The sequence below is a fragment of the Nannobrachium achirus genome (assembly GCF_963921795.1).
Source record: "Nannobrachium achirus genome assembly, chromosome: 1".
Classification (NCBI taxonomy): domain Eukaryota; kingdom Metazoa; phylum Chordata; class Actinopteri; order Myctophiformes; family Myctophidae; genus Nannobrachium; species Nannobrachium achirus.
Window position 1 is genome coordinate 45,725,730 of NC_137810.1, and position 27,703 is coordinate 45,753,432.

The 27,703-nt window shown below is 44.4% G+C and overlaps 1 protein-coding gene across 1 annotated transcript in view; it reads left to right on the forward strand.

Moving 5' to 3' along the window:
• The window catches only part of abca7 (ATP-binding cassette, sub-family A (ABC1), member 7), a gene marked incomplete at its 3' end in the record, with an annotated part of 57,063 nt that overhangs the window by 18,115 nt on the left and 11,245 nt on the right, over nt 1-27,703 (forward strand). The window contains exons 10-37 of the mRNA XM_080729605.1: nt 2,009-2,148; nt 2,876-2,992; nt 8,800-8,997; nt 9,816-10,021; nt 11,404-11,580; nt 11,983-12,205; nt 12,893-13,114; nt 13,929-14,133; nt 14,424-14,537; nt 14,935-15,106; nt 15,680-15,811; nt 16,481-16,620; nt 17,201-17,338; nt 19,181-19,425; nt 19,871-19,928; nt 20,394-20,596; nt 23,271-23,409; nt 23,535-23,558; nt 23,704-23,849; nt 24,318-24,442; nt 24,532-24,630; nt 25,062-25,254; nt 25,823-25,917; nt 26,228-26,260; nt 26,470-26,575; nt 26,671-26,745; nt 27,107-27,276; nt 27,423-27,600. Coding sequence (XP_080585731.1) covers nt 2,009-2,148; nt 2,876-2,992; nt 8,800-8,997; nt 9,816-10,021; nt 11,404-11,580; nt 11,983-12,205; nt 12,893-13,114; nt 13,929-14,133; nt 14,424-14,537; nt 14,935-15,106; nt 15,680-15,811; nt 16,481-16,620; nt 17,201-17,338; nt 19,181-19,425; nt 19,871-19,928; nt 20,394-20,596; nt 23,271-23,409; nt 23,535-23,558; nt 23,704-23,849; nt 24,318-24,442; nt 24,532-24,630; nt 25,062-25,254; nt 25,823-25,917; nt 26,228-26,260; nt 26,470-26,575; nt 26,671-26,745; nt 27,107-27,276; nt 27,423-27,600 — 4,073 coding nt within the window. The remainder of the gene's footprint in view (nt 1-2,008; nt 2,149-2,875; nt 2,993-8,799; nt 8,998-9,815; nt 10,022-11,403; nt 11,581-11,982; nt 12,206-12,892; nt 13,115-13,928; nt 14,134-14,423; nt 14,538-14,934; nt 15,107-15,679; nt 15,812-16,480; nt 16,621-17,200; nt 17,339-19,180; nt 19,426-19,870; nt 19,929-20,393; nt 20,597-23,270; nt 23,410-23,534; nt 23,559-23,703; nt 23,850-24,317; nt 24,443-24,531; nt 24,631-25,061; nt 25,255-25,822; nt 25,918-26,227; nt 26,261-26,469; nt 26,576-26,670; nt 26,746-27,106; nt 27,277-27,422; nt 27,601-27,703) is intronic.

The window sequence follows — 27,703 nt, forward strand, 5'->3', positions numbered from 1 at the left end:
AGGGGGAAAGAAAAGAAAAGAAAACAGTAAATCTAAACAAACAGTAAGTATATACAAGGAATATACAGTAAATCTAAACAAACAGTAAGTATATACAAGGAATATACAAGTATATACAAGGAAGGGGCAGGGAGGGTAGGGTTGGGCTAGGTTTTTTACCAGTTGCGAACGGCTGCTGCCTGTAAGTGGTTTTTCAGGGCAATTTTAAAGGATGCTAGTGATCCACACTCCTTTATGGCCTTCGGTAAGGCATTCCACATTTTTGTGGTATAGCAGAAGAACGAGTTCGACCCTTTCTTTGAGTTGACTCTGGGTTGAACGTGATCTGTGGCACTGCCTCTGGTGTTGTAATTATGGACATCCTTAACGTTTATAAAGTATTTTGACAGGTACTTGGGTATCATAGTGGTGAAGTGTATCTTGTACACCAGGCCCATTGCAAGTTGCTGTACTCTGTCATCTACTCTGAGCCACCCCACTCTTAACTGGTGAGTAGCGGTGAGGTGAGTCTGATAGGGAAGGTTAAGCAGGACCCTAATTAGTTTATTTTGGGCTGTTTGGAGTTTAGTTTTAAGGGCTTGTGGGGCGTCACGATACCATACGTGGACTCCGTAGTCAAAGAGGGGCTGGATTATTGCACCAGCTATGGTCTTCAGTGTGTTGAAGTTGACCATTGGGGCGATCCTCTGTAGGAAACGAGTTCGTTGGTTGATTTTTTTTATTACTTTTGAAGTCATCTTTTCGCTGGAAAGATTAGCTTCAAGGATACATCCTAAGTAAGAGATTTCGTTTTTTCGTGTTATGACCTTGTCACCCACTTTGATTGTGAAGTCATCTACCTTTTTGAGGTTATGATTTGATCCAAAGAGGATGGACTCGGTTTTTCCCAGGTGAATTGATAATTTGTTGTCGTTAAGCCATGTGCAGATCTTACTCAGTTCAGAGTTAAGTGTCTTTTCAACCTGCAAGTGGTCCTTGCCCGAGACTAGGAGAGCCGAGTCATCCGCGAACAGGAACAGGTTGCAGTCGCAAGCAGATGCCATGTCGTTCACGTATATTAGGAACAACAGAGGTCCCAGTATGCTACCTTGAGGAACACCACAGCTTACTGGGAGGGGGGGGGACAGGGTTCCGTTAATCTCCACCACCTGTTCCCTCCCCACCAGGTAAGATTGCATCCAGCTCACTGCTGCGCTGTCAAGACCGATGGCTTGTAGTTTCTCAATCAGAATAGCATGATCCACGGTGTCAAATGCCTTCTGGAGGTCCATCATGACCATGCCACTATATTTGCCCTGATCCGCTTCGCGTTTGATTTGGTCAGTCAAATAGAGAAGGCATGTGTCAGTGGAATGGGATTTTCTGAATCCAGATTGGAACTCGTAAATCAGATTATTCTCATCGAGATGTAAGGGATAAATACTGGCTCCGCGGGGGTTGTCCATATATAACATCCCGACGGACTGATAACTGGATGTTATATAGGGACAACCCCCAAGGAGCCAGTATTTATCCCGCTTATTACCCGGCTACTAAATAAAATTAATAATTTGACTCAAAACTAAAAACAAAACAGTATTTCCTTGTTTACAGACGGCTGGAAGTGTTCCACAAGTGTTACGCTGGGCGTCCTCCCAGCGCAACACGGTCGCCTTGGAAAACTTGGAAGTGCTGTTTGGATAGAATCCATTTTCTGATACTACGTTGTCTATTTCTCGCTTAAAATATTTTTTAAAACATTCTTGAGAGCAACGTTTAGTTCTATATGTCGCTGTGTGGTTGTTTACATGGCTGACATGTTGGATACAGCACAAGATTCACGCAGTGCAGCTTGACTGCAGCAGGTGCTCTGAGTCTTTGATTAGGCAGCGGTCTGTTATAGAGCGGAGCGGTCTGTTATCCAGAAATAACAGACCGCATGTTTTCATGTAACATTTCCTCTTCATGATTCCTCCCTCGTTCCTTCCCTCTCTCTCTCTTTCTCCCCTCCCTTTCCTCTGTCCTACAGCTCCGTTCTGTAAGAGTCTGATCCAGGGTCTGGAGTCCAACCCTCTGTCTCGCATCGTGTGGCGCGGCATCAAGCCTCTGTTCATCGGCAAGCTGCTCTACACCCCCGACACACCCGCAGTGCAGGAAGTCATGAAGGAGGTACCTTTGATTCTGTGAAAAAATAAATTAAATACATCTCTAAACAAAGGGTATTTGTTAAATATAGTATATCATATAATTAACCCATTTAGGCCTAGGATTATTGACTGCTTTAACTATTAAAAAACAGCAGATATACAAGCTCACAGCACGGCACCGAGTGCCGCGCTGCGAGCTCGTAGATCTGCTATTTTTGAAAAATCGTGAAGATTTGAATTTTGACCCGATTCTATAAGTGTCTTTTGAATCCTTCTAAGGTTTTTTGAAAAACCCTATGTTTCTATGTCAGCAATCTGGCCAGCCATCGTTAAAGAAAAGGTCCTTTTCACTTAATTGGAGCTCAGTGAGTCTGTTCTTGAGAGACTACTATGTTAGTGGTTCTCAAACCTTTTCATGTGAAGGACCCCCAAACTGATATTAATTTGGCCACGGACCCCCATGTCAAAATATCTAGTTCCAGGGACCACCCAGAAGCAAAATTTGAGTTACAAATGTTCGCTTTAAAATTACACATATTCAAAGATTTGCACATATTTTCACGACTTTAAAAAAAATAGCAGATCTACAAGCTTGCAGCGCGGCACTCGGTGCCGCACTGTGAGCTTGTATATCTGCTATTTTTCACTGGTTAAAGCATTCAATAATTCTAGGCCTAAAATATTATTCTTTCATCTGTGTGCGACAATATCCTTCCAGCTAACAGTCCTCTTCCTCTGTGGTGCTACAGGTGAACCAGACCTTCCAGGACCTGCAGATCCTGGTAGAGCTGAACGGTGCCTGGATGGAGGTGGCTCCTCGCATCAGAACCTACATGGAGACCAGCGTGGAGATCCAGCTCTTACGGGTGTGTGACTCTAGACTAGAGCAGTGGTTCCCAAACTTTTTTGGCTCAGGGCACCCCTAAAAATATTTTCTTCATCCGAGGCACCCCTACATTATATTCATAATTTTCACTCCCAGCACCTTATATTTATAGCATATTTTAGTGATTATGTCGTGAGGAAAAGGTTGAGACAATAGCCATTTTGGTTAGAATTGACTGAAAGTAACTTCTTACTTCAAGTTTAAAATGATACTAAACATTTTTTTTAAGTGTCCAAATAAATTCCAAATATTATCAATTTATCTCGCGGCACCCTGGACTGCTGTCACGGCACCCCAGGGTGCCCCGTCACCCACTTTGAAAACCCCTGCTCTAGAGCAGTGGTGTGTGCAGTGGTTTATCAAACGTTCAGCGGGGGGGACCCCCCCAAATTGATACATATTAGCCCGCAGACCCCCTCTTTGATATGCATTCATTGGAGCCCCCATTTGATACCATTTTAAATCTCTCAACCTCAATCTACACTTTAATATTCTCAGTGTTAGAGTTAATTTAACTATGAGAGTGTACAAATGGTTCCGTTTGGTTCCATACAAATGGCGGGTCCATTTGTACACTCTCAAGAGTTACAGACACCCAGGGGGCAAACCAGCCTTTTTTTAGGAAACCTGCATTTGCCCCGACATAAAAGGTTGTCCACCAGAAATATTATCTATGACCCAGTAGGATCACAACCTATATGGACAACCCGGTCAATTTGTACGGCAAAGTTCCAATATGGCCGCCTCAATATTAGCCCCTATTAGTTTTAATGGGGGGTGAATAGGGAAAAATGTTAAACTGAGGGATATTTCCACGAAACTTCACAGGTTGATCAATGGTATACATATGAACATTTTTTGTATTGCAAGTTTCCATGAAATCCAATATGGCCGCCACAATATGGCCGCCATAATGTAAGGACCCAGAAAATAGGTTTTGCCTCTAACTTCTGAACCAGGTGAGCTAGAAACGCAAACTTGGTGTCTATTTCATGGTGTCTGACCATGGGAGACTCAATGGAATAGCTAATTTTATTATTGGGTGTGTCTGGACCTTTATTGTGCATATTTGCAAGATGGTGGATTCCCAAAATAGAGCTTTAACATAATTTCTACCATGATTGTTGACTGCTTTTGCAAATACAAGCAATATGAATCCATTTGCTAAGATTTATGGCACAGAAGGGACTTACCTGTATTATTCTTGAGTTTGCATGTTGTCAAAATGGCTGTAAACGAGATATTATATTTCCTGTCCGATTCTACTGTATGTAGTTGTAGCAATGACTTCAGATAAAATCAGAGACCAAAACAATGTATCTTAGAAATTATTTTTTTATTTAAAAAATTAATAAAAAAAGAGAGAGATTATCTCAATGAAATGAATGCAACTGCCTTTTTGGGTCTTTCACACATAGACATGCACATGCTTTCCAACAACTTCAGCTTCAGGGAAATTATAATGAACACATGATTAAAACAGGCTGCATTATAATGCAAATAATTGCTAGTCACTATCACTGTCATGTGTACCTATCCTGCTGCATCTTGTCTCCAGTCCTTGGCAACGACACCCCACGTAGCATGCAATTCCCTTCTTCGCACATGAAGTTCAATCACCCGAGAGAGACTTGGAGTAGAACCGCTGCTCCTTCACTTGGAAAGGAGTAGGGATGCCCCGATCAGGGTTTTTTTGCTCCCGATCCGATACCGATCAAATATTATTGCTTCCGATTCGATCCCGATCTTTCCCGATCCGATCTTTTGGCAAGGCATTAAGAAGAAAAAAAAATTCTATTCATTCTATCACTTGGTTCTCAACCTTTTCAGGCCGTGACCCCCAAAATAATCATATTTTAGAGTTGAGGAAGTATATTTTGTATAACACGGTTCTATTGTGAAAATAGCAGATCTACATGCTCACAACGCCTCGCAACGCGAGGAGTTGTGAGCATGTAGATCGGCTATTTTCACAATTTCTGGCTTTAATATTTGACAATTTGGCCAATGTTTAATTTGTCATTTTAGAGGTATTAAAAAGTCCTTAATTTTTCACTTTCGAAATGTGCAGATACCCTCTATACACTTAAACTTTATGTTGATTTGTTTACTGTTGAGAGAGAAAACAATGTTGCACATTAAGTTAATCATCTGGGGACCCCCCCAAAATAATTTGAGGACCCCCCTGGGGGTCCCGACCCACAGGTTGAGAACCACTGAGCTAGTTGACAGTGCAGAGAGACATAATTGCCTTCCTTTGATCCATTAGCAAGGGGCCAATTACTACTTATTGGCATCAGCTGCCAGCTGTACACAGAGTCTGACACAATCACCTTCCCTCTGCAGTGCTCTGTCTGTCTCATTTCTCCAAAAGCCCTTGAATATGATTGAAAATGATTAAGGATTACTGTGATTATGGTAAGCTTACATTTCATATCGCATTCACCTTACCTGTAACTTTCAGTACTCCCAGAAAATATTTTTTTGGAAAAAAAAAAAAAAAACTTTTTTTTTTTTTTCGATTTTTTCCCCCCGATCTCCGATCTTATAAAAACGGCCATATCGGCGGCCGATCCGATCACGTGATCGGGATCGGGCAACACTAGAAAGGAGTCAGCTTAGGTGGTTCGGGCATCTAGTACGGATGCCCCCCGAGCGCCTTCCAAGGAAGGTCCTCGATGCACGTCCCACTGGGAGGAGACCCCGTGGCAGACCTAAGACCAGATGGAAGGATTATATCTCCAGACTGGCCTGGGAACGCCTCGGTATACTCCCAGAGGGAGTGGAGGAAGTTACGCAGGATAAGGAAATCTGGAAGTCTCAGTTGGAACCGTTACCCCCGCGACCCGATTCCGGATAAGCGGTTGAAGATGGATGGATGGATGGATGGCACATGAACAGTTTTTCTGGCAGCGTTTTTTTTACAGCTACATGATATTGCCTTGTCCATTGATATAGGACAGGCTGGCTCTGTAGATGGACAGGGGACTGCCTTCCCATCACTGAGAGACCATCCATATTCAGTGAAGCAAGGGATGTCTGGCTTCGCGATGTGTGCAGTTTTATCTATTATGGCTGCAAGAGCAGCTCTTTTCAGGTGCAGGCCAAAGGCATTTTCTGTAGGTGGCAGCAGCTTCAACAGGGTTGATCGGTTATTTAGGAACTTGTACACTCTCAGCTTTGCCAGGTCAAAGTCCTCCGAATGGTCAGCTTTTGATGCATATACAGCTATCGTGAGGTCTCTAGCCTGATTCTTGACATCCTCTGAGAGGGAATAAGAGGAATTTTCACCAAACTCCTGAAGTGCAGGGAGATCTAGACCCATGCTGGTCTTGAACCATGCCTTCTTTCCAGTGAAAAAGGGATAGCTGGTGGTATCTCTGCCACTCAGGCTGTGAATAAAGGGCAGGGCACGACACTGTGCGAGTCCAAGGGCTGAGACCATGTGATGGATAGGAAGATATGCATCCTGCTCTGTTCTCACCCACAGCTCTGGAAGGTCTAGGAGGTGGGTGGCAGCATGATATAGATGCCTATATCATGCTGCCGCCATGGGAAGGCAGTCCCCTGTCCATCTACAGAGCCAGCCTGGCCTATATCAATGGACAAGGCAATATCATGTAGCTGTATCAAAGGCTGCCAGAAAAACTGTTCATGTGCGAAGAAGGGAATTGCATGCTACTTGGGGTGTCGTTGCCAAGGACTGGAGACAAGATGCAGCAGGATACACATGACAGTGATAGTGACTAGCAATTATTTGCATTATAATGCAGCCTGTTTTAATCATGTGTTCATTATAATTTCCCTGAAGCTGAAGTTGTTGGAAAGCATGTGCATGTCTGTGTGTGAAAGACCCAAAAAGGCAGTTGCATTCATTTCATTGAGATAATCTCTCTCTTTTTTATTAATTTTTTAAATAAAAAAATAATTTCTAAGATACATTGTTTTGGTCTCTGATTTTATCTGAAGTCATTGCTACAACTACATACAGTAGAATCGGACAGGAAATATAATATCTCGTTTACAGCCATTTTGACAACATGCAAACTCAAGAATAATACAGGTATAAGTCCCTTCTGTGCTATACATCTTAGCAAATGGATTCATATTGCTTGTATTTGCAAAAGCAGTCAACAATCATGGTAGAAATTATGTTAAAGCTCTATTTTGGGAGTCCACCATCTTGCAAATATGCACAATAAAGGTCCAGACACACCCAATAATAAAATTAGCTATTCCATTGAGTCTCCCATGGTCAGACACCATGAAATAGACACCAAGTTTGCGTTTCTAGCTCATCTGGTTCAGAAGTTAGAGGCAAAACCTATTTTCTGGGTCCTTACATTATGGCGGCCATATTGTGGCGGCCATATTGGATTTCATGGAAACTTGCAATACAAAAAATGTTCATATGTATACCATTGATCAACCTGTGAAGTTTTGTGGAAATATCCCTCAGTTTAAAATTTTTCCCTATTCACCCCCCATTAACTCACTGAACGCCATAAACGTCTTATACGTCTTTGGACCTCGGTGCCATAAACGTCTTTTACGTCTTTAATTAATCAAAAGTTTTATCATTTTTTCATAATTGTAATTTCAAAAAAATCGCTCTAGAAGTTGGCCATATGCCTCCGTGACCTGAGCGATACGGCCGATTTGACTGTAGCACCAGTGTAACACAGTCCGGCGGAAAATCGGTATAGCCGAAGATTGGTTCCGGCCGTTTAAATGTGATCTAAAACGTTCGTTTATACACTTTCCCGTGCATCCCTGACGAACTATAAGTACTCAAAAAACGCAGAAAATTCTCAGGATTCCAGCGGTGCCATCCATTCTTCTCTACCTATCCTTGATCGCGATCGCCAGGGTTCCGAAGTGTGTAGCATGCTAGCTAAAAGGCCTGGCCAAAATGTAAACAACAGGCCCAAACCAAAAAAAAGATGGACGTCTTCTTCCTTCTTCTGTTAGTTGATCAGATAGTAGGAGACCACCCTCTGGTGGTTTTCAAATGGTATTGCACTCCAGATTGCACACAGGGCCCATCACAGCACACACATATGATGATGATCAAGACATCTTACACATGTTCTATTGAAGCCCAAATCTAATGATAGGATATATATATATAAATATACATGTTTTCCTTTGTAAGAGGGGTAGTGTGGCTTTCGATAGAAGCATAGATTTATATATGTAATTTAAGTACAAAATATGATTTTGGCCCCCATAAAAAGGCAAAATTAAGCAAAATGGCTGGCACCAGTTTTGTAGATTTTGAATAAAGGGTGGCATTCACTGAGTTAAAACTAATAGGGGCTAATATTGAGGCGGCCATATTGGAACTTTGCCATACAAATTGACCGGGTTGTCCATATAGGTTGTGATCCTACTGGGTCATAGATAATATTTCTGGTGGACAACCTTTTATGTCGGGGCAAATGCAACACACCTTCCTTTGCCCCCTGGGTCATTTATTTAACTATCAATGATTTTGCCTGGGACCCCCTGGAACCCCCTCAAGGACACCCAGGGGCTCTAGAGACTATCATGTGGTCAGGACCCAAATTATAGGATAATCAGCCATTTACCAGACAATCTGTCAGTATTGTTTATTAGTAGTAAAGCTACAATAATCAGTTTAATTGATTATAGGAACATAATTCATTTTTGTAAAATTTGGAATTTGAATGTTTTCTTGAATGTTTTATTTTTTGCAACCAATCTATAACCTCACGCTGAGCTATGTAGAACAGATTTTATTTTTTTTTATTTTTTTTATAACAGGACTTGTTGAGGAGACCGGAGGTGGCGGTGTTGGTCAACCTGCGGTTGGAGAACACTTCCTGGACGGCCTCACGCATCGCCCGTTTCCTGTCCACGCCCTCCCCCGACACCCCCAGGAAGCCCGGAGCGCCCCCTAACTGGCTGGATGTGTACAACGATCTCAACCACACCATCAGCACGCTCGCGCAAATCACCCAGGTTTTAATGTCTTTGTATTTACTCTGTTTCATCCTACTGTAGGTTGTCCCACTGTAATTAGTAGAGAAAGGTATCTGCAACAAAGCAGAAAGCCCGCAACACTCCAAGTTAGATGAAGGCTTTTAGGTGCACGGCTCAAAATAGCATATGAGGAAAGAAGTAGTCGCCAGCACTCAAGGAATCTCCTTTTCACATGATTTTATTTACCTCAATGGACAGAGTCAAGTCAACGGACACTTTCGACCCTTCGGTCTTCTTCAGCATTGTATCATTGTTACAACGCTGAAGAAGACCGAAGGGTCGAAAAACGTCCGTTGACTTGACTCTGTCCATTGAGGTAAATAAAATCATGTGAAAAGGAGATTCCTTGAGTGCTGGCGACTACTTCTTTCCTCATGTCCCACTGTAATAAAACAGATGTATCAGGTAATCCTTTATCTTTAGAGGAGCAGATTAATATTCACATTCTGTTCTACCTCTGAATTCACGCCAGCAAATCGCTGCTGTCGGGCGGAGGCTTTCTCTGTGCTTCCGCCAAAACGAGAAAACAAGTCATTTCAACCCTAGGTTCTCAAGTTATTGTCCATTGAAAATAGCATGTCTGGCCAAAAACGGAGAGGCCAAAAAAGAGAAGCGAGAGTTCTTTTTTGTGCAAATACAGTAGAATAAACAGGAAGTGAACGGTGGAGCAGATCTTGAGATCACATGATCTCCTGGATCTTTGTGTGAGGTTTATATAGTGACTCATATGTTAGCGAAGAGTGCCATCTAGCATAAAAACTAACCCCCTCCACCACACCTCTCTCTCTCTTTCTCAGTGTTTCTCTATAAACAAGCTGGAGGGGGTGGAGACTGAGGGGCAGATGATTGACAGGGCCATGGACCTATTGGAGGACAGACAGTTCTGGGCGGGTGTGGTCTTCATGCTGCCCAACGCCTCCAGCCCCACCCTGCCCCCCCACGTCACCTACAAGATCCGCATGGACATCGACGATGTCACCCGCACCAACAAGATCAAAGACAGGTGAGGGTGGAAGAAAGGTGTTTAGTGATTAATGAAGAGAGCAAACACTTTGCACACACTTTGTCCAGTGTGTCTGTCACCAGAAACAAATTATTTCAAAATGCATCAGAGGTTGATGTGAACAATTCACCCTTTGTCAAGTCCCGCCCGTTGTCCCACCCCTCTTCGCACCCATTGGTTTCTGTGTCTTGGTGGGACAAAAGTCCTTTCTCTCCATCCACTACCGTTGAAATGCAGTTGCTTCTTATTGTGTGTATTCAATTCTCATTTAAACTTGGTATCAGTAAAAAGGAGCCTCTTGGGTGCAGTATAGTGACTGGGCATGCTTTTAACACCTTCTAAGCCAAGGGGAGCCCCTTAATGTTAAAACCGTACTATATCGCACATCCCCCCAGGGACTCTCAGCCACGTCGTACATTCCCGGACTTTGTCTTTAAAACCGGAATAAAAGCTTTTGATCCGAAAATCGGCGATCGTCTAACCTTCCCTAGTCACCACTCGTGCACTGATAGCTCATGCAGACCGTGCATGAAGCAGAGGTGACGTCAGCGCCTCTCCTTCTCCAAGGCACCTTCCACCCATCCGTTTACTGTCTACACACTCAAGCTCCTCCTGCAGCCATGCTTGGGGCTATGCTAGCGAAACTTTTCAGTTCTGTTCTTCAGTCACACATGGACTATTTGCGGGGACATTTACGTGAAAGGATCGCGCACGCGAAACGCACGGGGACATCGACGATCGGCCAAAACCCCCATTCTATCCCAACGGAGATCGAGAAAATCATGGTGAGTTACTGGCCTGGGCTGGGGGGAAAAAAAAAAGAAAAAACAGCGGCGCTGTTCAAGATGGAGGGGCTGCGGGGTCATGTTTATAAACATAATATTATGTCTCAGATCACAATACAATAATAGAAATTTCACGGCTAACCATTCTATTTCGGACTGCAACGTGTTAAATGTTTTTTTTTTTTTTTCTACAAAAATTATTTGTTAGCAAACTCAACATAGAAAGGACGGAACCAGGGCAGGACAAGGAAGAAAGAGCCTGCTGGTTGGTCAGTCAGGGACCAATCAGAAGGCTGACAAAGGGTGAATTAGTGAAGATCCATTCTAAAAGCACAGACTGTTCCAGCAGTGTATAGAGAAGGCAGGTCTAACATTCTAACTATTGGCGTTGTTTACATATATGTAGTGTTTTTATTGATAACCCCTTGAGATGTATCATCTTGTTTTTGAGGGGGTTCTTATAGCAAATATACAGTACAAAGAGTACAATAGGCAGAACAATACAACAAATACATCTATTCATGCATGAATATGGACGCTCACACGTCACACCCAACCTTACCCTTCTTTTCTCCTCCCCTTGCGTCCTCACTTCAGGTTCTGGGACCCAGGCCCGTCGGCGGAGCCGTTCAGTGACATGCGTTACATCTGGGGAGGGTTCGTGTACGTCCAGGACCTGGTGGAGCGCGCCGTGACCCGTGTGCTGAGCGGCGTGAAGCAGACCACAGGCATCTACATCCAGCAGATGCCCTACCCATGCTATGTGGATGACGTGTGAGTTCATCTCACTATGGCTCTCTGTTAGAGATACACTTTTGTCCTCTTTCTAGGCCAAACATCTTTATTTTTTTCTCCCCAATTTAGTTGTTACGCGAATTAATTCCTCCCCACACTCATTAAGCGTGTTGTATCACCTGCGAGTGAGGAGCCCCCACCGTGAGGACATAAACCCTTCGTACTACTCCTCCCGCCCAACACTCCCTGCTGATAGGTGCCACCCCAGCATGTATTAATACAGCACACACAGTGACAAATATCACACTCCCTTCCCGGCTTCCCTCCCCACAAACACGGGGCCAATTGTTTTTCCGCATTGACGCTCGAAAAGCCGTCAAACTTTCAACGAAAAATATCTGATCTACAAGCTCTGTTCCCTCCCGCCTCGTCTCATTCCAGCTTCCTGCGGGTGCTGAACCGCTCGCTGCCTCTCTTCATGACGCTGGCGTGGATCTACTCGGTGGCCATGATCATCAAGGGCGTGGTGTACGAGAAGGAGGCCCGTCTGAAGGAGACCATGAGGATCATGGGACTGAGCACTGGCACGCTGTGGCTCAGCTGGTTCATCAGCAGCGTGGTGCCCTTCCTCGTCTCAGCCGCGCTCCTCATCGCACTGCTCAAGGCAGGTGGAAATGGAGAGCACACAATTGTAGTCGGCGAAATCTACACGTAGTTCGGCAGGCCTTATTATAATATATAATAATAATAATCTTTATTGTCTTCACAAGTCTGCAGCACATAACCATGTAACACAAAACAAGATATCACAAAGACACAACATGGAGGTCCCCATTGTACACAGAAGAACAAACCTATCGACGGGGCGGGGCAGTTTGTTTAGTGCAGAGGGGGGGAGAGGCGATGGCTGAGGGGGACAAAACTCCTGCTAAAACAAACCTTCTTCCACTTCAGGGTTCTGTATCTTCGCCCCGATGGCATGAGTTCAAATTAGCGATACAGGGGGATGATCAGTGTCATTTGTCATTGAAAGTGCTAAGTGCTGCCTTGTTGTTCATATGAGCAAGTGTGGGTGTGGGAAGTCCCATGATCTTGGTAGCATTACGGGTAATACTGTAATGTAATGTTTAGCTTGATAGCGTCATAATGCTTGCTTAGTAGACTTAATATTTTCTTAATTTGCTTAGATATCACCTCTCATCCTCTCTCTCCTCCCTCCCTCCCTCCCTGTTTGCGTGCGTGTGCGTGTGTATGTGTGCGTGTGTATGTGTGCGTGTGTATGTGTGCATGTGCGTGTCTGTGCATGTGTGTGTGTGTGTGTGTATGTGCGTGTGCGTGTGCGTGCGTGCAGTGGGGAGACATCCTGCCGTACAGCGACCCCACTGTGGTGTTCTTCTTCCTGACGGCGTTCGCCACGGCCACCATCATGCAGTGCTTCCTCATCAGCACCTTCTTCTCCAAGGCCAACCTGGCGGCGGCCTGCGGAGGCCTCATCTACTTCAGCCTCTACCTGCCCTACGTGCTGTGTGTGGCCTGGAGGGACCACCTGACCACCACACACCGCGTCCTGGCTGTCAGTACCACCGCATGCACACAATGCACACACATGAATTAAAGTTCTCAGTCGCCACGACTGATTTCAGTCATTTGGATTCTGTGGAATCATGTCACGGACCAAATATAGGCCATCTACAAGCCAGCGCGGCGCGTTGTAAGCTTGTTGATCATGGGTCTTCAACAGGGGGTCCGGGACCCTTAGGGGTTCCTCAGAGTTACTATAGGGGGTCCTCCAAATCTTTGTTGTTTTTATCTTAACCAATTGAACGCTAGCGTCCATATTCTGATAACTTTAGCCAAAAATAGTAGATCTACAAGCTCACAACGCCTCATGCTGCGAGGCGTTGTGAGCTTGTAGATATTTTCAGCAAAGACGTTTGGTGTAGAGGGGGAAAAAGAGCAGACCAAGTACAGAGTGAAAGGTCAAGTTTATTAAAGGACAACTGGTTAAATATCTGAAAACACACATTGACATGAATACAAAATACACTGATGATTGTGCTGTCAAACAATGAAACTATGGATTCTATGACTCGACTAAGGGGTCGGCGTCGACGTTGAAGACCCCTGTTGTAGATGATCTGCAACTGGTTGGCTGTAAATGTCATAATTTGACATATTGTGCTAATTCTAAGTTATGTATGAAACATAGCGCTATGACATTTTAAACGCGACACATTGTGAGCTTTTTGACCTGTCATTTTTGCTGGCGTAGACTGAAGAAAGCTGTCAAAGCACAGTTGTAACTCCGGTTCTCGGAGACTGTTTGTTTAAGAGGTTAGGCTGCTTTTATATTTATGTTTCCTGTCACGTTTGTGTGTGCGTGCCAGAGTTTCCTGTCCCCGGTAGCCTTTGGCTTCGGCTGTGAGTACTTCTCCCAGTACGAGGAGCAGGGCGTGGGCATCCAGTGGTTCAACCTCAACTCCAGCCCCATGGAGGGAGACTCCTACAACTTCACCACCTCCATCATGATGCTGTACGTGGACGCTGCCATCTACGCCGTGGCCGCCTGGTACATCGAGGCCGTGTTCCCTGGTGAGAACAAGGCTCACAACACGTTGCATTGGGATTATGTTGTGAGCTTGTTCATTGGCTATTTTCACCATTCATTGTAAGATAAAGTATATAGCACTCAAATGGTTAACATAAGACGTAATGACAATAGGCTTTCTCCTGGATTTGTGAGATGTGTGAGCTCACACGTGTTTGTGTGTGTGTGTGCGTGCGTTTGTGTGGGTGTGTGTGTGTGTGCGCGCGCGTTTGTGTGTGGGTGTGTGTGTGTGTGTGTGTGTGTGCGTGTGCGTGTGCGTGTGCGTGTGTACCAGGGGAGTATGGGATTCCCAGGCCTTGGTACTTTGTGTTCCAGCTAAACTACTGGGGAGGAGTTCCATTGGAAGTTGGCATCCCCATCCCCCCTGCACCCACCCAACACAATGAGGGTAAGACCCTGCACCCACCCAACACAATGAGGGTAAGACCCTGCACCCACCCTACACAATGAGGGTACGACCCCTTGCACCCACCCAACACAATGAGGGTAAGACCCCTTGCACCCACCCTACACAATGAGCGTAAATGGCATCGTTTTCATGAGATTAATTCGCCATGAAAACATATATTTTTGAACTGGTGTTTGTGTCATGACTCATCATGAGTACACCCACAACGTACGCAGATATGGTGGTCAGCACATCCCTCCTTTGTGTTTACCTGACAAAAACTGTTTGTTAGAAACAAAACAAAACAGTTTAACTGAGATTTAAATCTCTCTCATCACAACCTCAGCTGTGTGCCCCAGATCATCATTCCCCTCTGCTCTCTCTCTGTGTGTGACAGACCACATCGAGGCGGAGCCCTCCCACCAGGTCCTGGGCGTGTCCATCTGTGACCTGGTGAAGATCTACAAGCAGGGAGCCAAGCTGGCCGTCAACCACCTCAACCTCAAGTTCTACGAGGGACAGATCACCTCCTTCCTGGGACACAACGGAGCCGGGAAGACCACCACCATGTAAGGAAGCGTGGCTGTGTGCGCCGTCTTCTTTTTATCTCCTCACAAATGAAAGGGCGGGGTGCGTTTTGAGTGTTATTGTGTTAGTAAATGATGATGTCAGTCACTTCTTTGTACCGTATATTTAAGTTATTTGTCCTATCTCTGCTGTGCAATGCCTGAAAGGCAAACAGAAAAGTATGTTTTTTATTCACTTGTCGTAGATCCCATGCCCAATGCCAAAAGAACAATTTATTCGTTAATCACGATTATTTGCAAGACAATTAATCGTCACATAACACACTCTACCATACAGATTTCATCCATTAAAATCTGCTGTGTGTTTAAACTTGAAAGAGTTGTAAACTGTTCTGTGCTCTGTGTGTTTTCAAAAAGATTGCTGCCATTTGTTTCAAAAACCCTTGCCATGTTTATATAATGTTGCAATGTGACATACAGTAGCTCTCTTTAACACAATGCTGTACCCCCTCCGTCTGTACATAATTTCCCCATTTATTTTCTTAAATTGTTGTTTTGGCAATGTAAACATATGTTTTCTCGTGCCAATAAAGCTATTCTGAATTTTTTTCTCAGGTCCATCTTGACCGGCCTGTTCCCCCCCACCTCGGGGACGGTGTACATCAACGGTCTGGACATCCGTAACGACATGGACATCATACGCAGGACGTTGGGTGTCTGTCCACAGCACAATGTCCTCTTTGACATGTAAGCTCTGCACTGTGTCCTCTTAACGCAGTGTTTCTAAAGCCTTTACATTTCAAGGACCCCCCCTTAACTCTGATAATGTACAAATGGCAGCAAATGGACCCTAACGGGCCCAGGGTCCATTTGATTCCATTTGTATACTGTACGGTCAGAGTTACAGACTTGTATGGGTCAATTTAGAACGCCCTCAAGGAACCCTGGGAGTCCCTGGATCCCACTTTGAGAAACACTCAACCACGGAAAACAAAATGTTTTCTTTCTCTCCCTTTTTTTTCTTTCTTTCCCTGTCTCTCATGCTGTACATACACAGTACAATTGTCAGTGTTAATGTATCCATTTGTAACTCTGGCAGTGTACAAATGTTGTGAGGTAGACGTGTAGTGGGGTAGAAGTACAGTACTTTGGTAAATGTACTTAATTACACCCACCACTGGCGTTGCCGCACTTAAACCCAATACGTTGTTGAGCCGACTCCCTGAGGAATCTATACTTGCGCATTTTCACTTTTTGCTCTACATTAATATATTCGCTGAAAATAGTTGATTACAAGCTTTCAACGCAACAGGTTGCAAGCGTGTAGATCTGCTATTTTCTGTAAAAGTTTCCCCCAGAATACGGATGCTGGGGTTTAGGTGTTTTTTAATGAGACCCTGGGTTTGTTTCTCTCAGTCTGACAGTGGAGGAGCACGTGTGGTTCTACGGTCGGCTCAAGGGCATGTCCGGGGCCGAGGTGATGGCCGAGCTGGACACGCTGCTGCAGGATGTGGATCTGCTGCACAAGCGACACGAACAGACCAAGAACCTCTCAGGTACGCACGCACGCACGCACGCACGCACGCACGCACGCACGCACGCACGCACGCACGCACGCACACACACACACACACACACACACACACACACACACACACACACACACTTTATACTGTTCCACCTGGACCAGGCTGGACCACACTACCTGCTACAGCAGTGGCTCCCAACCTCTTCATGAGCTCTGGACAGCTAGCAAAAGAAATATAGAAATATAAGAAGCAAACTATGGAGAGAGATTTCTGCCCGACAGCAGTGATATTTTGAACAATTACGGTATTATTATTATCATTTTTGAGCAGGGCTCCTGGAAGGAGCTAAGCTCCAACATCTGGTTTTGTCCAAAGTTTGTTGTATGCCCATGGTCTACATCTGGCTTACATCTTTGCACGCCACAAAGCGCCCAAAGTTTGTTGTACGCCCAGGGTCACATTGGCCAAGCTTTGCGAGACTCTTAATGAAATTCACTCAGAAAACGCACCACTCACTTCACACTAAGTGTGATCAGGTGTGATTTATTTTATTAACTGCTTGGTTTCTCTCTCTCTCTCTCTCTCTCTCTCTCTCTGTCTCCCCCAGGTGGAATGCAGAGGAAGCTGTCAGTAGCCATAGCGTTCGTAGGAGGCTCTAAAGTGGTGGTTCTGGATGAGCCGACAGCCGGGGTGGACCCGTACTCCCGCAGGGGCATCTGGGACCTGCTGCTCAAGTACCGGAAAGGTCTGAGGAACTCATCAACTTACTGTAACTACTGTAAAGACACAGGTCTCACTGTCCGTCTTCTTATCCAGAGTGACAAGCTGTAATGCAGTGGTTCTCAAAAATTTAAACATTTTAAGAATGTTTTGGTTTGGTCCCCCCCCCCATAACAACTGTGAGAGTGTACCAATGGACCCATAAGGGAATTACAGAACCCATGAGGGTCCATTTCGTTCATTCTTATTGTAACTATTAATCATTTAGCTGGGGACTCCCTGGAAACTCCTCAAGGAGTCCACTTTGAGAACCATTAACATAATATGCCAGTAAAGTAGATATACTCCATCAAGATCAAGAATTGATCTTCAGGCCCAGAGCATGGCCAGGTGGTCCGGGCACCTATAGGAACTAAAGTAGCCCGACAGCGCATCACAGGTTTGAGCCTGTTCCCGACGATCTTTGCTGCTTGCCACTTTCCACTATAATTAAAGGCAGAAAAGCCCCCCAAAATATATTTTGAAATATATTTAGAAGAATTGATCTTCAATCTAACAAAACGTTGCATCGCCATCAGTCTGGAGCTGTAATTGGAGGCCATGTCCCCATCTCCTTATTTGGGAAACTTTTCCGCAGCGTTTTGCCATAGCAATGTGTTTTCCTCAGCGTTTTGCCATAGCAATAAGTGTGTGTGTGTAGCCATATTACATCACCAATTACATCCTAGACTTATATCCTAGTCATTTTCCTCAGCGTTTTGCCATAGCAATGTCTTTTCCTCAGCGTTTTGCCATAGCAATGTGCGTGTGTGTGTAGCCTGTATTACATCACCAATTACCAATTGAAGACGTTATGCAAGCACGACCACCGCTCACTTCACATTGGGTGTGATTTTTACTTTATGGGGGAAAACCGAGGTTTAAAAAAAGAGAAGTATGACTAGAGAAGTGGTCAATAGGCTCTATGCATATACGCCATTTTGTTCTACTTCCAGGTGTCTTTCGACTTCTTTCACAGGTGTTACCGATGATACTAATGAAGGGTCTGTTCCATTCTGGTCAAAAGAGTCAGGGTGCTGATATTGTGCATGTTGGCTCACTGGAAACACTCTGCTACAAGACCCACTGTGCAATAAATCAAACAGAGCCTTGATTAGTATCATCAGTAACACCTGTGAAGGAAGTCGAAAGACACCCGGAAGTAGAACAAAATGGCGTATATGCATAGAGCCTATTTTATCACCAACTTCATTGTCATCGTGTACTGATAACAAAAGTCATCCTGGGAATATCAATTACAGCGGCCCTCATATTTGTTAAAATGTATTAAAAATTATAAACTTGTGAAAGCTGATATGTCAATCAAATAAATTAAAATAAATACAGTAAAATAAATACAAATTTAAGGGCCCCAGCATGATAATCTATATGGCAAGACCTCGACAGTCTGTTTCACAAACCAGTATTGTACTGCACATGGCCTATGAAACTATCTCATATTTATTTAACATTATGAGAGGAAACTGATAAAATAAGAGAGAAGTGACCAAATTACAGAAGTGGACAATTTGCGAGCTTGTAGATCGGCTATATTCACTACTTCTTCATTATTATTATTATTTATTTATTTATGGAATTTCTTACATATGTTTGTTTGTAAAATATATATCATTATTTTCAAAATTGTAATTAAAAACAAATCTTTTGAAATGGTCTGTGACCCACAAATGGGTCCCGACCCAGTAATATAAAGCTTTAACATAAAAACATAAAATTATAACAAATAAAGCGTTGTTTTATCCCAGAAATACCACTTGCACTGCCTTTTCAATCAGCTCCATTCTCCCCTCTCCCTCCCTTGCGTCAGACCGAACCATAATCCTGTCCACCCACTACATGGACGAGGCAGACCTGCTGGGCGACCGCATCGCCATCATCAGCCAGGGGGCGCTGTGCTGCTGCGGCTCGCCCCTCTTCCTCAAGGCCCGCCTGGGGAACGGCTACTACCTGACGGTGGTGAGGAGAGAGGGCACCACACCCAGCAGCACCCGCACCAGCACCAACCTCAGCACCAGCACCAGTAACACCAGCAAGCTGCCAGCTGCTCTCAAGGTATCAGCTTTTATTTGTGGAGCTTTTGAGCAGTGGTGGGAAAAGTACTCACACTTTTTTACTTAAGTAAAAGTATCAAATACTGCGATGTAGAGATACTCTGTTACAGGTAAAAGTCTAGTATTCAGAATTTACTTGAGTAAAAGTAAAAAAGTATTGGTATAAAGAATTACTTACATTACCAAAAGTAAAGGTGTTCGTTTTGCAGAATATCCCATTTCAAGTTTTCAAATGAATACAAATCTTTTGAAAATAGAAGATCTAGAAACTCATAATGCATTGCATCGCGACACATTGTGAGCTTGTAGATCGGCTATTTTCACTCGTTTTCAGTAGAGAGACGCATTGAGAGCCAGTGAGATCACAGGCGATTAGGTATTAGGTATGCTGTAAGGATGGTAAGTAATATATTGTAAGGTCATAATGGAGACTCTCCATGTTTTAGGACAGTGACTCGTCCATGAGTGAGGACACAGGACTGGGCAGCGAGGAGAACGGATCAGGTACTGTACTGTTAGGTCTCCACCTTACCTCCACCTTAAAGATCCACTTCACCCATTTTCAAGCTATCTTTTCAAGCTATCGTCACATAATTCACCCTTTGTCAAGTCTCACCCCATGTCGCTCTGGTGACAAAAGGTGGTGGGACAAAAAAGCCAGGGAAGACTTTTTTGTCCATTCATTTCCATTATAAAAACAAGATTTTTCATAGCCTCGTTATTGCTATTTAAAGTACCAAAAGAAAAACATCTACGTGATATTAATAAAAAGGGAACAAAAAAAGTACAGTAGGCCTAGTTACATTGCAAAATAGAAAATACATGTTTTAATTTGTTTAACCAAAAAAAATCGATGATGTCACTGGTAGCCAGGTTTCTGAACTGTCCACAGCCCACCAATGAAATGCAGAGTGAGCAGATGCCTAAATTATAAGTTGTAAATGAATGATTGTGTGTCCATGGCTGCAGACGTGGCTGGGTTGCTGTCCCTGGCCCAGCGGCTGGTCCCGGGCGCTCGGCTGGTGGAGGAGGCGGGCAGGGAGGCGGTGATCAACCTGCCCCATGCGGCGGCCCAGGACGGCAGCCTGGCTCTGTTCCTGGCAGAACTGGACCAGAGGCTGGGAGAACTGGGCCTGGTCAGCTACGGCATCTCTGACAGCACCCTGGAGGAGGTGACCTTAGTATTATATAATGTCATGACTCATGTTTATATGAGTGTGTGTGTGTGTGTGTGTGTGTGTACAATACTAGAAGCCCGGGATTCGAACCTGCGTCTCCCGCGTGAAAAGCCAACATATTTCTTTCTTTTGGCACCCAGTGCCAATTACCTAAACTGTAATCCTGGGCGCATAGTGAGCAGTGAGCAAAATACTAGATCTACAAGCTCACAACGCGTGAGCTTGTAGATCGGCTATTTTCAGCATGCAACCAAGTGTAAAATCAGGCATAACGACGCCATCAAGGCCTGCCAAAAATATGTATATTTTAATTGAGAAAAACCAACTGTAGATTAATTCGACTAAAACTAGACTAAACACTAAGGGCGGCTTGCACCAACACGGTTTAAGCCTTAAACTGGTTTAAATCAAGGTTTATCTTTTAATCAGCTTGCACCAAACCTTAAACCTAGTTTTCATTAATCAGGTTTAGTTTTAAACCATCCTTTTAATCTTGGTTTGAATTTTCACTGTAAACCTGGATTACTGTTAATCCTGTTGCACCACTACTTTAAACTTTGATTTAAACATCAATAAGGGATTAATTTTAAACTTACTGCAGACGAGGTGGTTTAAATGCAAACATGCCATTGACATGAATGGGGGTCCCCCTCCTGTGAGGGAAGCCTCACAACAAGCCCTGCAGGCTTGCAACTGTAAACTGCGGACAACGTTTCACAGCTGAAAACAAACATCTCATCATATTGTTGTCTTCAATACATCCTTGTAGTACTGTACGTCGGCTATTTTAAATTAGCGTCAGCGAACATTTAAATATTTACAGGGACATAATACAGACATTTATCATGGAAGCTTGTGGACTTCCCAAGCAACATGGAGACGTTTGAATTTTCAAAAAAGCTTCATAATTGACTCAAATGTGAATGTGATCAAAACTGGTGTCTTTTCTTGCTTCCATAGATAGCCGCGCATCGCCGCACCGCACCGCACTATAGCGTCACCGTCGTATGACGGAGCGTTATATATATTTTTTTGTTTTTGTTTTGTTTTGGCTGCATGCGCTCTTCTTAACATTGGCCTGCCCACATTCTCCCCAGAAGTGAATAAAAGAGTAACGCTAATGATATTAGGCTGAAGAGAATAGCATATTCCAGTTTGTTTACATCAGAAATCCAAGATGGAGGACATTTAATCCATGAATTAATCACAGTTTATGGTTTTAATCACAGGTTAAGGGTTTAATCACAGATTTATTAAGCAATGCTTAAATTTAAGTGGTGCAACGCACCTCGATTTAAAATAAAACCTAGATCAACAAACCCTTGATTAACACTAAACTGAGATTTATTTAATCCCTCTTGGTGCAAGCCGCCCTAAGACTAACAAAAACCTTTTGAAATTTTTATTAAGACTATGATTAAAACTAAGTCAAAATCAACACTGGTGAGAATTGGAGCAATGTCGTGCCTGTCGGGGGACCCTGACGTGGCCCCTGGTGTGACTATTCTGATGGCAGACCCCCTGAACAGTGTTTGTGCCAAGTTTGGTGCGGATCGAAGCAGATATTTATGTTACGTTTGTGGCCACGGTCTTGTGGTCCACAGTCGACCCACCCTAGACAATTTGAATATAGGATAGTGTGTGTGTGTGTGTGTGTGTGTGTGTGTGTGTGTGTGTGTGTGTGTGTGTGTGTGTGTGTGTGTGTGTGTGTGTGTGTGTGTGTGTGTGTGTGTGTGTGTGTGTGTGCCCCATTGTGCTGTGTGGATCAAACCTGTGACCTCTGTGTCACACCCCCACGTCTGAGAATCACAAGCTGTTCTCTCACAGACGTCTCGGCTGGAAGGGTCAAACCTGTGCCCTTCTTGTTTACAGACCCTCTTGTGGGGCCACCACCAGCCATGGCCTCCCGAAATAAGCAGGTTGTTTTTATCTGCCGCACTTTAACCACTTTATTAAAGGTTAATAAGGGAGCAGAACACACCACAACAAAAAGTAGCTATGTGCTTATAGGCTCCACTCTATGCTATGAGGGCTGCTGGGGTCTGCAAAATCTGTCTGAGCATGCAGGGGTTTTGCTTCTATTATAAGCATCATCACATGGAACCTTAACACGTGTTAATGCATTTGTGTGTATGCGTGTGTGTGCATGCTGTTGCCAGTTCATTTATTGTGTGTCCGTGTGTGTGTGTGTGTGTGTGTGTGTGTGTGTGTGTGTGTGTGTGTGTGTGTGTGTGTGTGTGTGTGTGTGTGTGTGTGTGTGTGTGTGTGTGTGTGTGTGTGTGTGTGTGTGTGTGTTTTTGCGGTACTGTGTGTGTGCTGTCTCATCCAGCTCAGCCTCAGATTAGCAGGAGATGTGTGTATTTGTGGATGGTCTGTGTGCTGTAATGGGATTATGTTGACCATCAGATTAGCAGCAGATAGAGACTGATGGTTGGCACAGCAGGGCGCTGCCCTGACCGCCACATAGCAGGGGTCAAGGGGTCATGAACTGACCGACTGACAGTCACCACTTTAATTTCTAATGTCAGCAGTTGTGTGGGCGTGTCCCACGCTGGTTTGAAACCAGCGTGGGACATGAAAGTTATGGAGTGTACCTTTCAATGTAATTGATTCATCCAATCCTCAAGGAATATCTTATACATTTGAAACGTCAAATGTTTGCGTGCAGATCTTTCTGCGCGTGGCAGAGGAGACGGGAGTGGATGCAGAACCGGCGCAGAGCCCAGAACACGCCAGCACAGCCCAGGAACAGCAGCCTCCAGCTGGGCAGAGAGCTCCTAGAGAGGTGGCCGAAGAACCAGAGCCTGGTACGCATGCACGCACACACACACACGCACGCACGCACGCACACACACTTACCACTGAATGGTACTGCTCCATACAGTACAGGTATGTTTCCATTTCTTAAATGTTCTTTTTGCACTGCTGCCAGGAAGGAAAAGGCTTCACAAGAAAGGTACCTTTAGTGTCACATGAGTACCAAAAAAATATATAATCATCATCATCATCATTTTGAAATATCTATTCTAACCAATGTCCCACGTCTCCTCCGATCTGGGCCTATCTCCTTTGCTATGTGACCTGGGTATTTCCTAATCCAGAGCCCCAGGAGACAGACCCGCTGAGCGGGGATGGACATGGAGGAGTCCCCCTGACTGGCTGGTGGCTGACCTGGCAGCAGTTACGAGCTCTCTTCATCAAGCGCTGGCTGTATGCTCGACGCAGTCGCAGGGGCTTTTTTGCTCAGGTAGGAAACGCTAACAACATTGTGTTTTACCCCACAATGTCTTTCTCCAAAAATACCTGTCCACTCTTATGTGTCAAATGTATGCAAGAAAATATAAAAGACAAGACCATCAGCTAAATGACTGGATGTACAGTACAGTAAATGATGCTTAAGGAAAACGACTTGGCTCCTGTCAAACTGTCCCGTGAAGACCTTTAGTTCCGACGGGCTGTCTTTAACTGTTGCAAAACTGTCATGGTAGTTTTTTCAGGCTATCTTCTGCAAAACGAAGATTTTAAGTGCCGTCTGATGTGGCCAAGAATGCCTAATAATTACTCAGATGTTGCTCTCTGATTCACTCCATCCTTTGATCTACGTTGTCCTGTATCAGAATGAGCTGTGACTCCATGTTGTCCTGTATCAGAATGAGCTGTGACTCCATGTTGTCCTGTATCAGTGAGCTGTGACTCCACGTTGCTGTTCCTACAGATTGTTCTACCTGCTGTCTTCGTGTTGGTGGCTCTGCTCTTCAGCCTCATTGTTCCCCCATTTGGGAAGTACCCCGCCCTGAAGCTTCAGCCATGGATGTACGGCGACCAGTACACCTTCTTCAGGTAGACGCCTTGCCAAAAAAAATGCCATATGATGATGTATAACATAGGGTTTTAATGAATGACTACAAACATGTGGTTTTATGTTGTAGTAATGACGCCCCAGGGAACCCTGCTATAGAGAGCCTGCTGGAAGCACTGCTGGACAGGCCTGGCTTTGGAACTCGCTGCATGGAGGAAGACAACAGCACGTAAGAACCACACCTTTTAACCAAGAATGACAAAGAGGCAGACAGAGAGAGAGCAAGGAGAACCTACTGTAGGAAAGAAACAGGTAAAAAATATAACATTTATAGCATGCAAAGTAGCGGGTATGTACATGAGGTTAGACATGAGGTGCAAGTTAAAAAGACAGCAGCCGGTGCAGACAGCATGAGGTACAGCACTAACGGCATAGACGGTATAGTCGTATGTGATATTGACCTACTGTAGTCCACCAAAACACCAACGAAAACAATTCGGTAGGTCCACACATGGGAAGATAGTCCGCAAGGGAAAATCCAATTACAGTAGGAAAGTAGTCGGCATTGGAAACAAATCCACACAAAGGAATGTCAGAGATCAGTTCTCTTAAAATCGCGAGGTTTCTGCCCGACTGCAACGATATCATGTTTTCCTTTAGGGGTCGGCAGTGCGAGGCGGTGCAGGGCAGCATGTTCATGCGTCCCCAGGTGCCCTACACCACCTGGCAGATGTTCAGCAGAGGCAACTGGAGCAAGGAGCAGCCCTCTCCAGACTGCCTGTGTAGCACGGAGGAGGTGCGCAGGATGCTGCCTGACTGCCCCCTGGGGGCCGGAGGACTGCCACCTCCACAGGTCAGTATTATAAGAGATTCTTTTTTTCCTTTTTTTTTTTTTTATATATTTTTTGGGCTTTTTGCCTTTATTGGATAGGACAGTAGACTGACAGGAAATGGGGGAGAGACAGGGAGTGACATGCGGCAAAGGTCGCTCGGATCGGGAATCGAACCGGCGACGCCGACAGGCATTGATGCCGAAATGGCAATGCCTATATGGTATGCGCCTGGCCACCTGGCTACTAGGCCACCAGGCGCCCCATAAAGAGTTTTTTTTTAACTAAACGTGTACTCTAGGACAGTGGCTATCAGTGGTCATTGAGGAGGTTCCAGCTAAATGATTCATAGTTAGGAACCAATTAGACAGGGTATAGAAATATGAAACTAGCTGAAGAAGGAATTCTTACTTCAATGTTGTTAAACCCGAAATCAAGAAGCTCACAAAAAGAAAAGAGAGGGATTTCTAATTGGTGATTATATTGGCTATCTGTTATATTGGGTGGATTCTTCTACATTTAAACTTGCTAAAACACGTATAACAGATGTGTATGTAATCTGCAGGTTTTTGTTTGTTTGTTTGTTTTCAGATTAAGAGGATAACGGGAGACATTCTGCAGAATATGACTGGTCAGAACATCTCTGACTATCTGGTTAAAACCTACCCTCAGATCCTCAAGAAAAGGTGCTTAATTCGTGAAAGTCAATACAACACAAGAGCAGTCTGTAATGCCCATGAGCAAACCACTGTTAATTTAGTACCTGTTACATAACTTTTTTGACATATGGATTCAAAGCACTAGGACTAGGACTACACATACTGTAAGTGGGGGGAGGACTGGGAATTTACATAATGACTACATTCTGAGAAATAAAAAAATAAAAAACAATAAAAAAAGATTTGTCAACACAAAGGCAGTTATAATAAATCCTGTGTTCCTTTTAAAACATTCCATCAGTGACTCACACTCTCATCTCATCTCTAACTTTAACAGTCTGAAGACCAAGAAATGGGTGAATGAATTCCGGTAAGTAAGTGCATGTGCGTGTGCATGTGCATGTGCATGTGCATGTGCGTGTGCGTGCAATAGATGGAAATGACATGTACAGTAGAGGTGGTTTGTAGAGGGCTTTCTTAAAAACATTCTGCACATTGTCTAAGTACTGTATACAGCGTAACACGGTAGAACACACCACTGTGTGTGAACCACTCCTTTATTCAACTGCTGTGTTGCAGATACGGCGGTTTCTCCCTAGGGGGAAGCGCCACACAGACCGTAGCCCAGGTGCATCTCATCCAGGACTCTGTCACCTCGATCAGAAGCCGATACTCAGTCACAGAGGTACGTACAGTATAGGAGACTGTAGATGCTGTCTGCATCAGTGTCTAAGTGTGTGTGTGAGCGCATTCTGACTGTTGCTTTGGTTCCTTTTACAGAACAGCTCACTGGATCACCTGCTGCATCGCCTCCCAGAGTTTCTAGGGGGATTAAACAGTCAGAATAATGTGAAGGTATAAGTCATAATTAATTACGCATGCACATTCTGCAAATTGCAATGTGTGTGTATAAGTACAGCATATTGTCGCTGTCAGGCAGAAAGCTTTCATCTCCAATTTCTCCATAATTAAACATTTATTTTTGTTAAAATGCAAGATCTAATCTAATTAATTTTGTTTTAGTTTTTATTTGTTTATTTTTGAAAGTAAAAGTGATTAAGTCTGTATTTTATTTGACCATTCGGTATTTAAATAATAACTACATTAGATCCATAGATGTACAGGTTCCGTTTTACACCTGACAGCAACGATATACTTTATTTTGTATGTGTGACATGTGTTGTCTTCAGTCTGTGGTTGTCTCCGCTGTCCTCAGGTGTGGTACAACAACAAAGGCTGGCACGCCATGGTGTCATTCGTTAACGTGATGAACAACGGGCTCCTGAGGGCCAGCCTGCCTCCGGGGCCCCACAGGAGGGCCCACGGTATCACAGCGTACAACCACCCCCTCAACCTCACCAAGGAGCAGCTCACTGAGATCGCCATGTAAGTGAAGTGTGCGTAGGCGTGCATGTCTGCGCTTATTTGCTAGACTGGTAGTCTGAATCATGTCACTCTAAAAGTTGTAGCAGATTCAACCCCCAAAAAACGTTGTCCAGTGTCTTACGTCTCTCTGTCTCTGTCCGTCTCAGGATGACCACGTCAGTGGACGTGTTGGTGTCCATCTGTGTGATCTTCGCCATGTCCTTCGTCCCGGCCAGCTTCGTCCTCTTCCTGATCGAGGAGCGCGTCAGCAAAGCCAAACACCTGCAGTTTGTCAGCGGGGTCAAACCCATCCTCTACTGGCTGGCCAACTTCACCTGGGACATGGTACGTAAATGCCTTGATTGACAGGCTTTTGACTGGAAATTGAACCCGGGGTCACACCATTTTTGTCGTCCAGCTCTTGTCGAGTAGTGGCTGTTTTACAAAT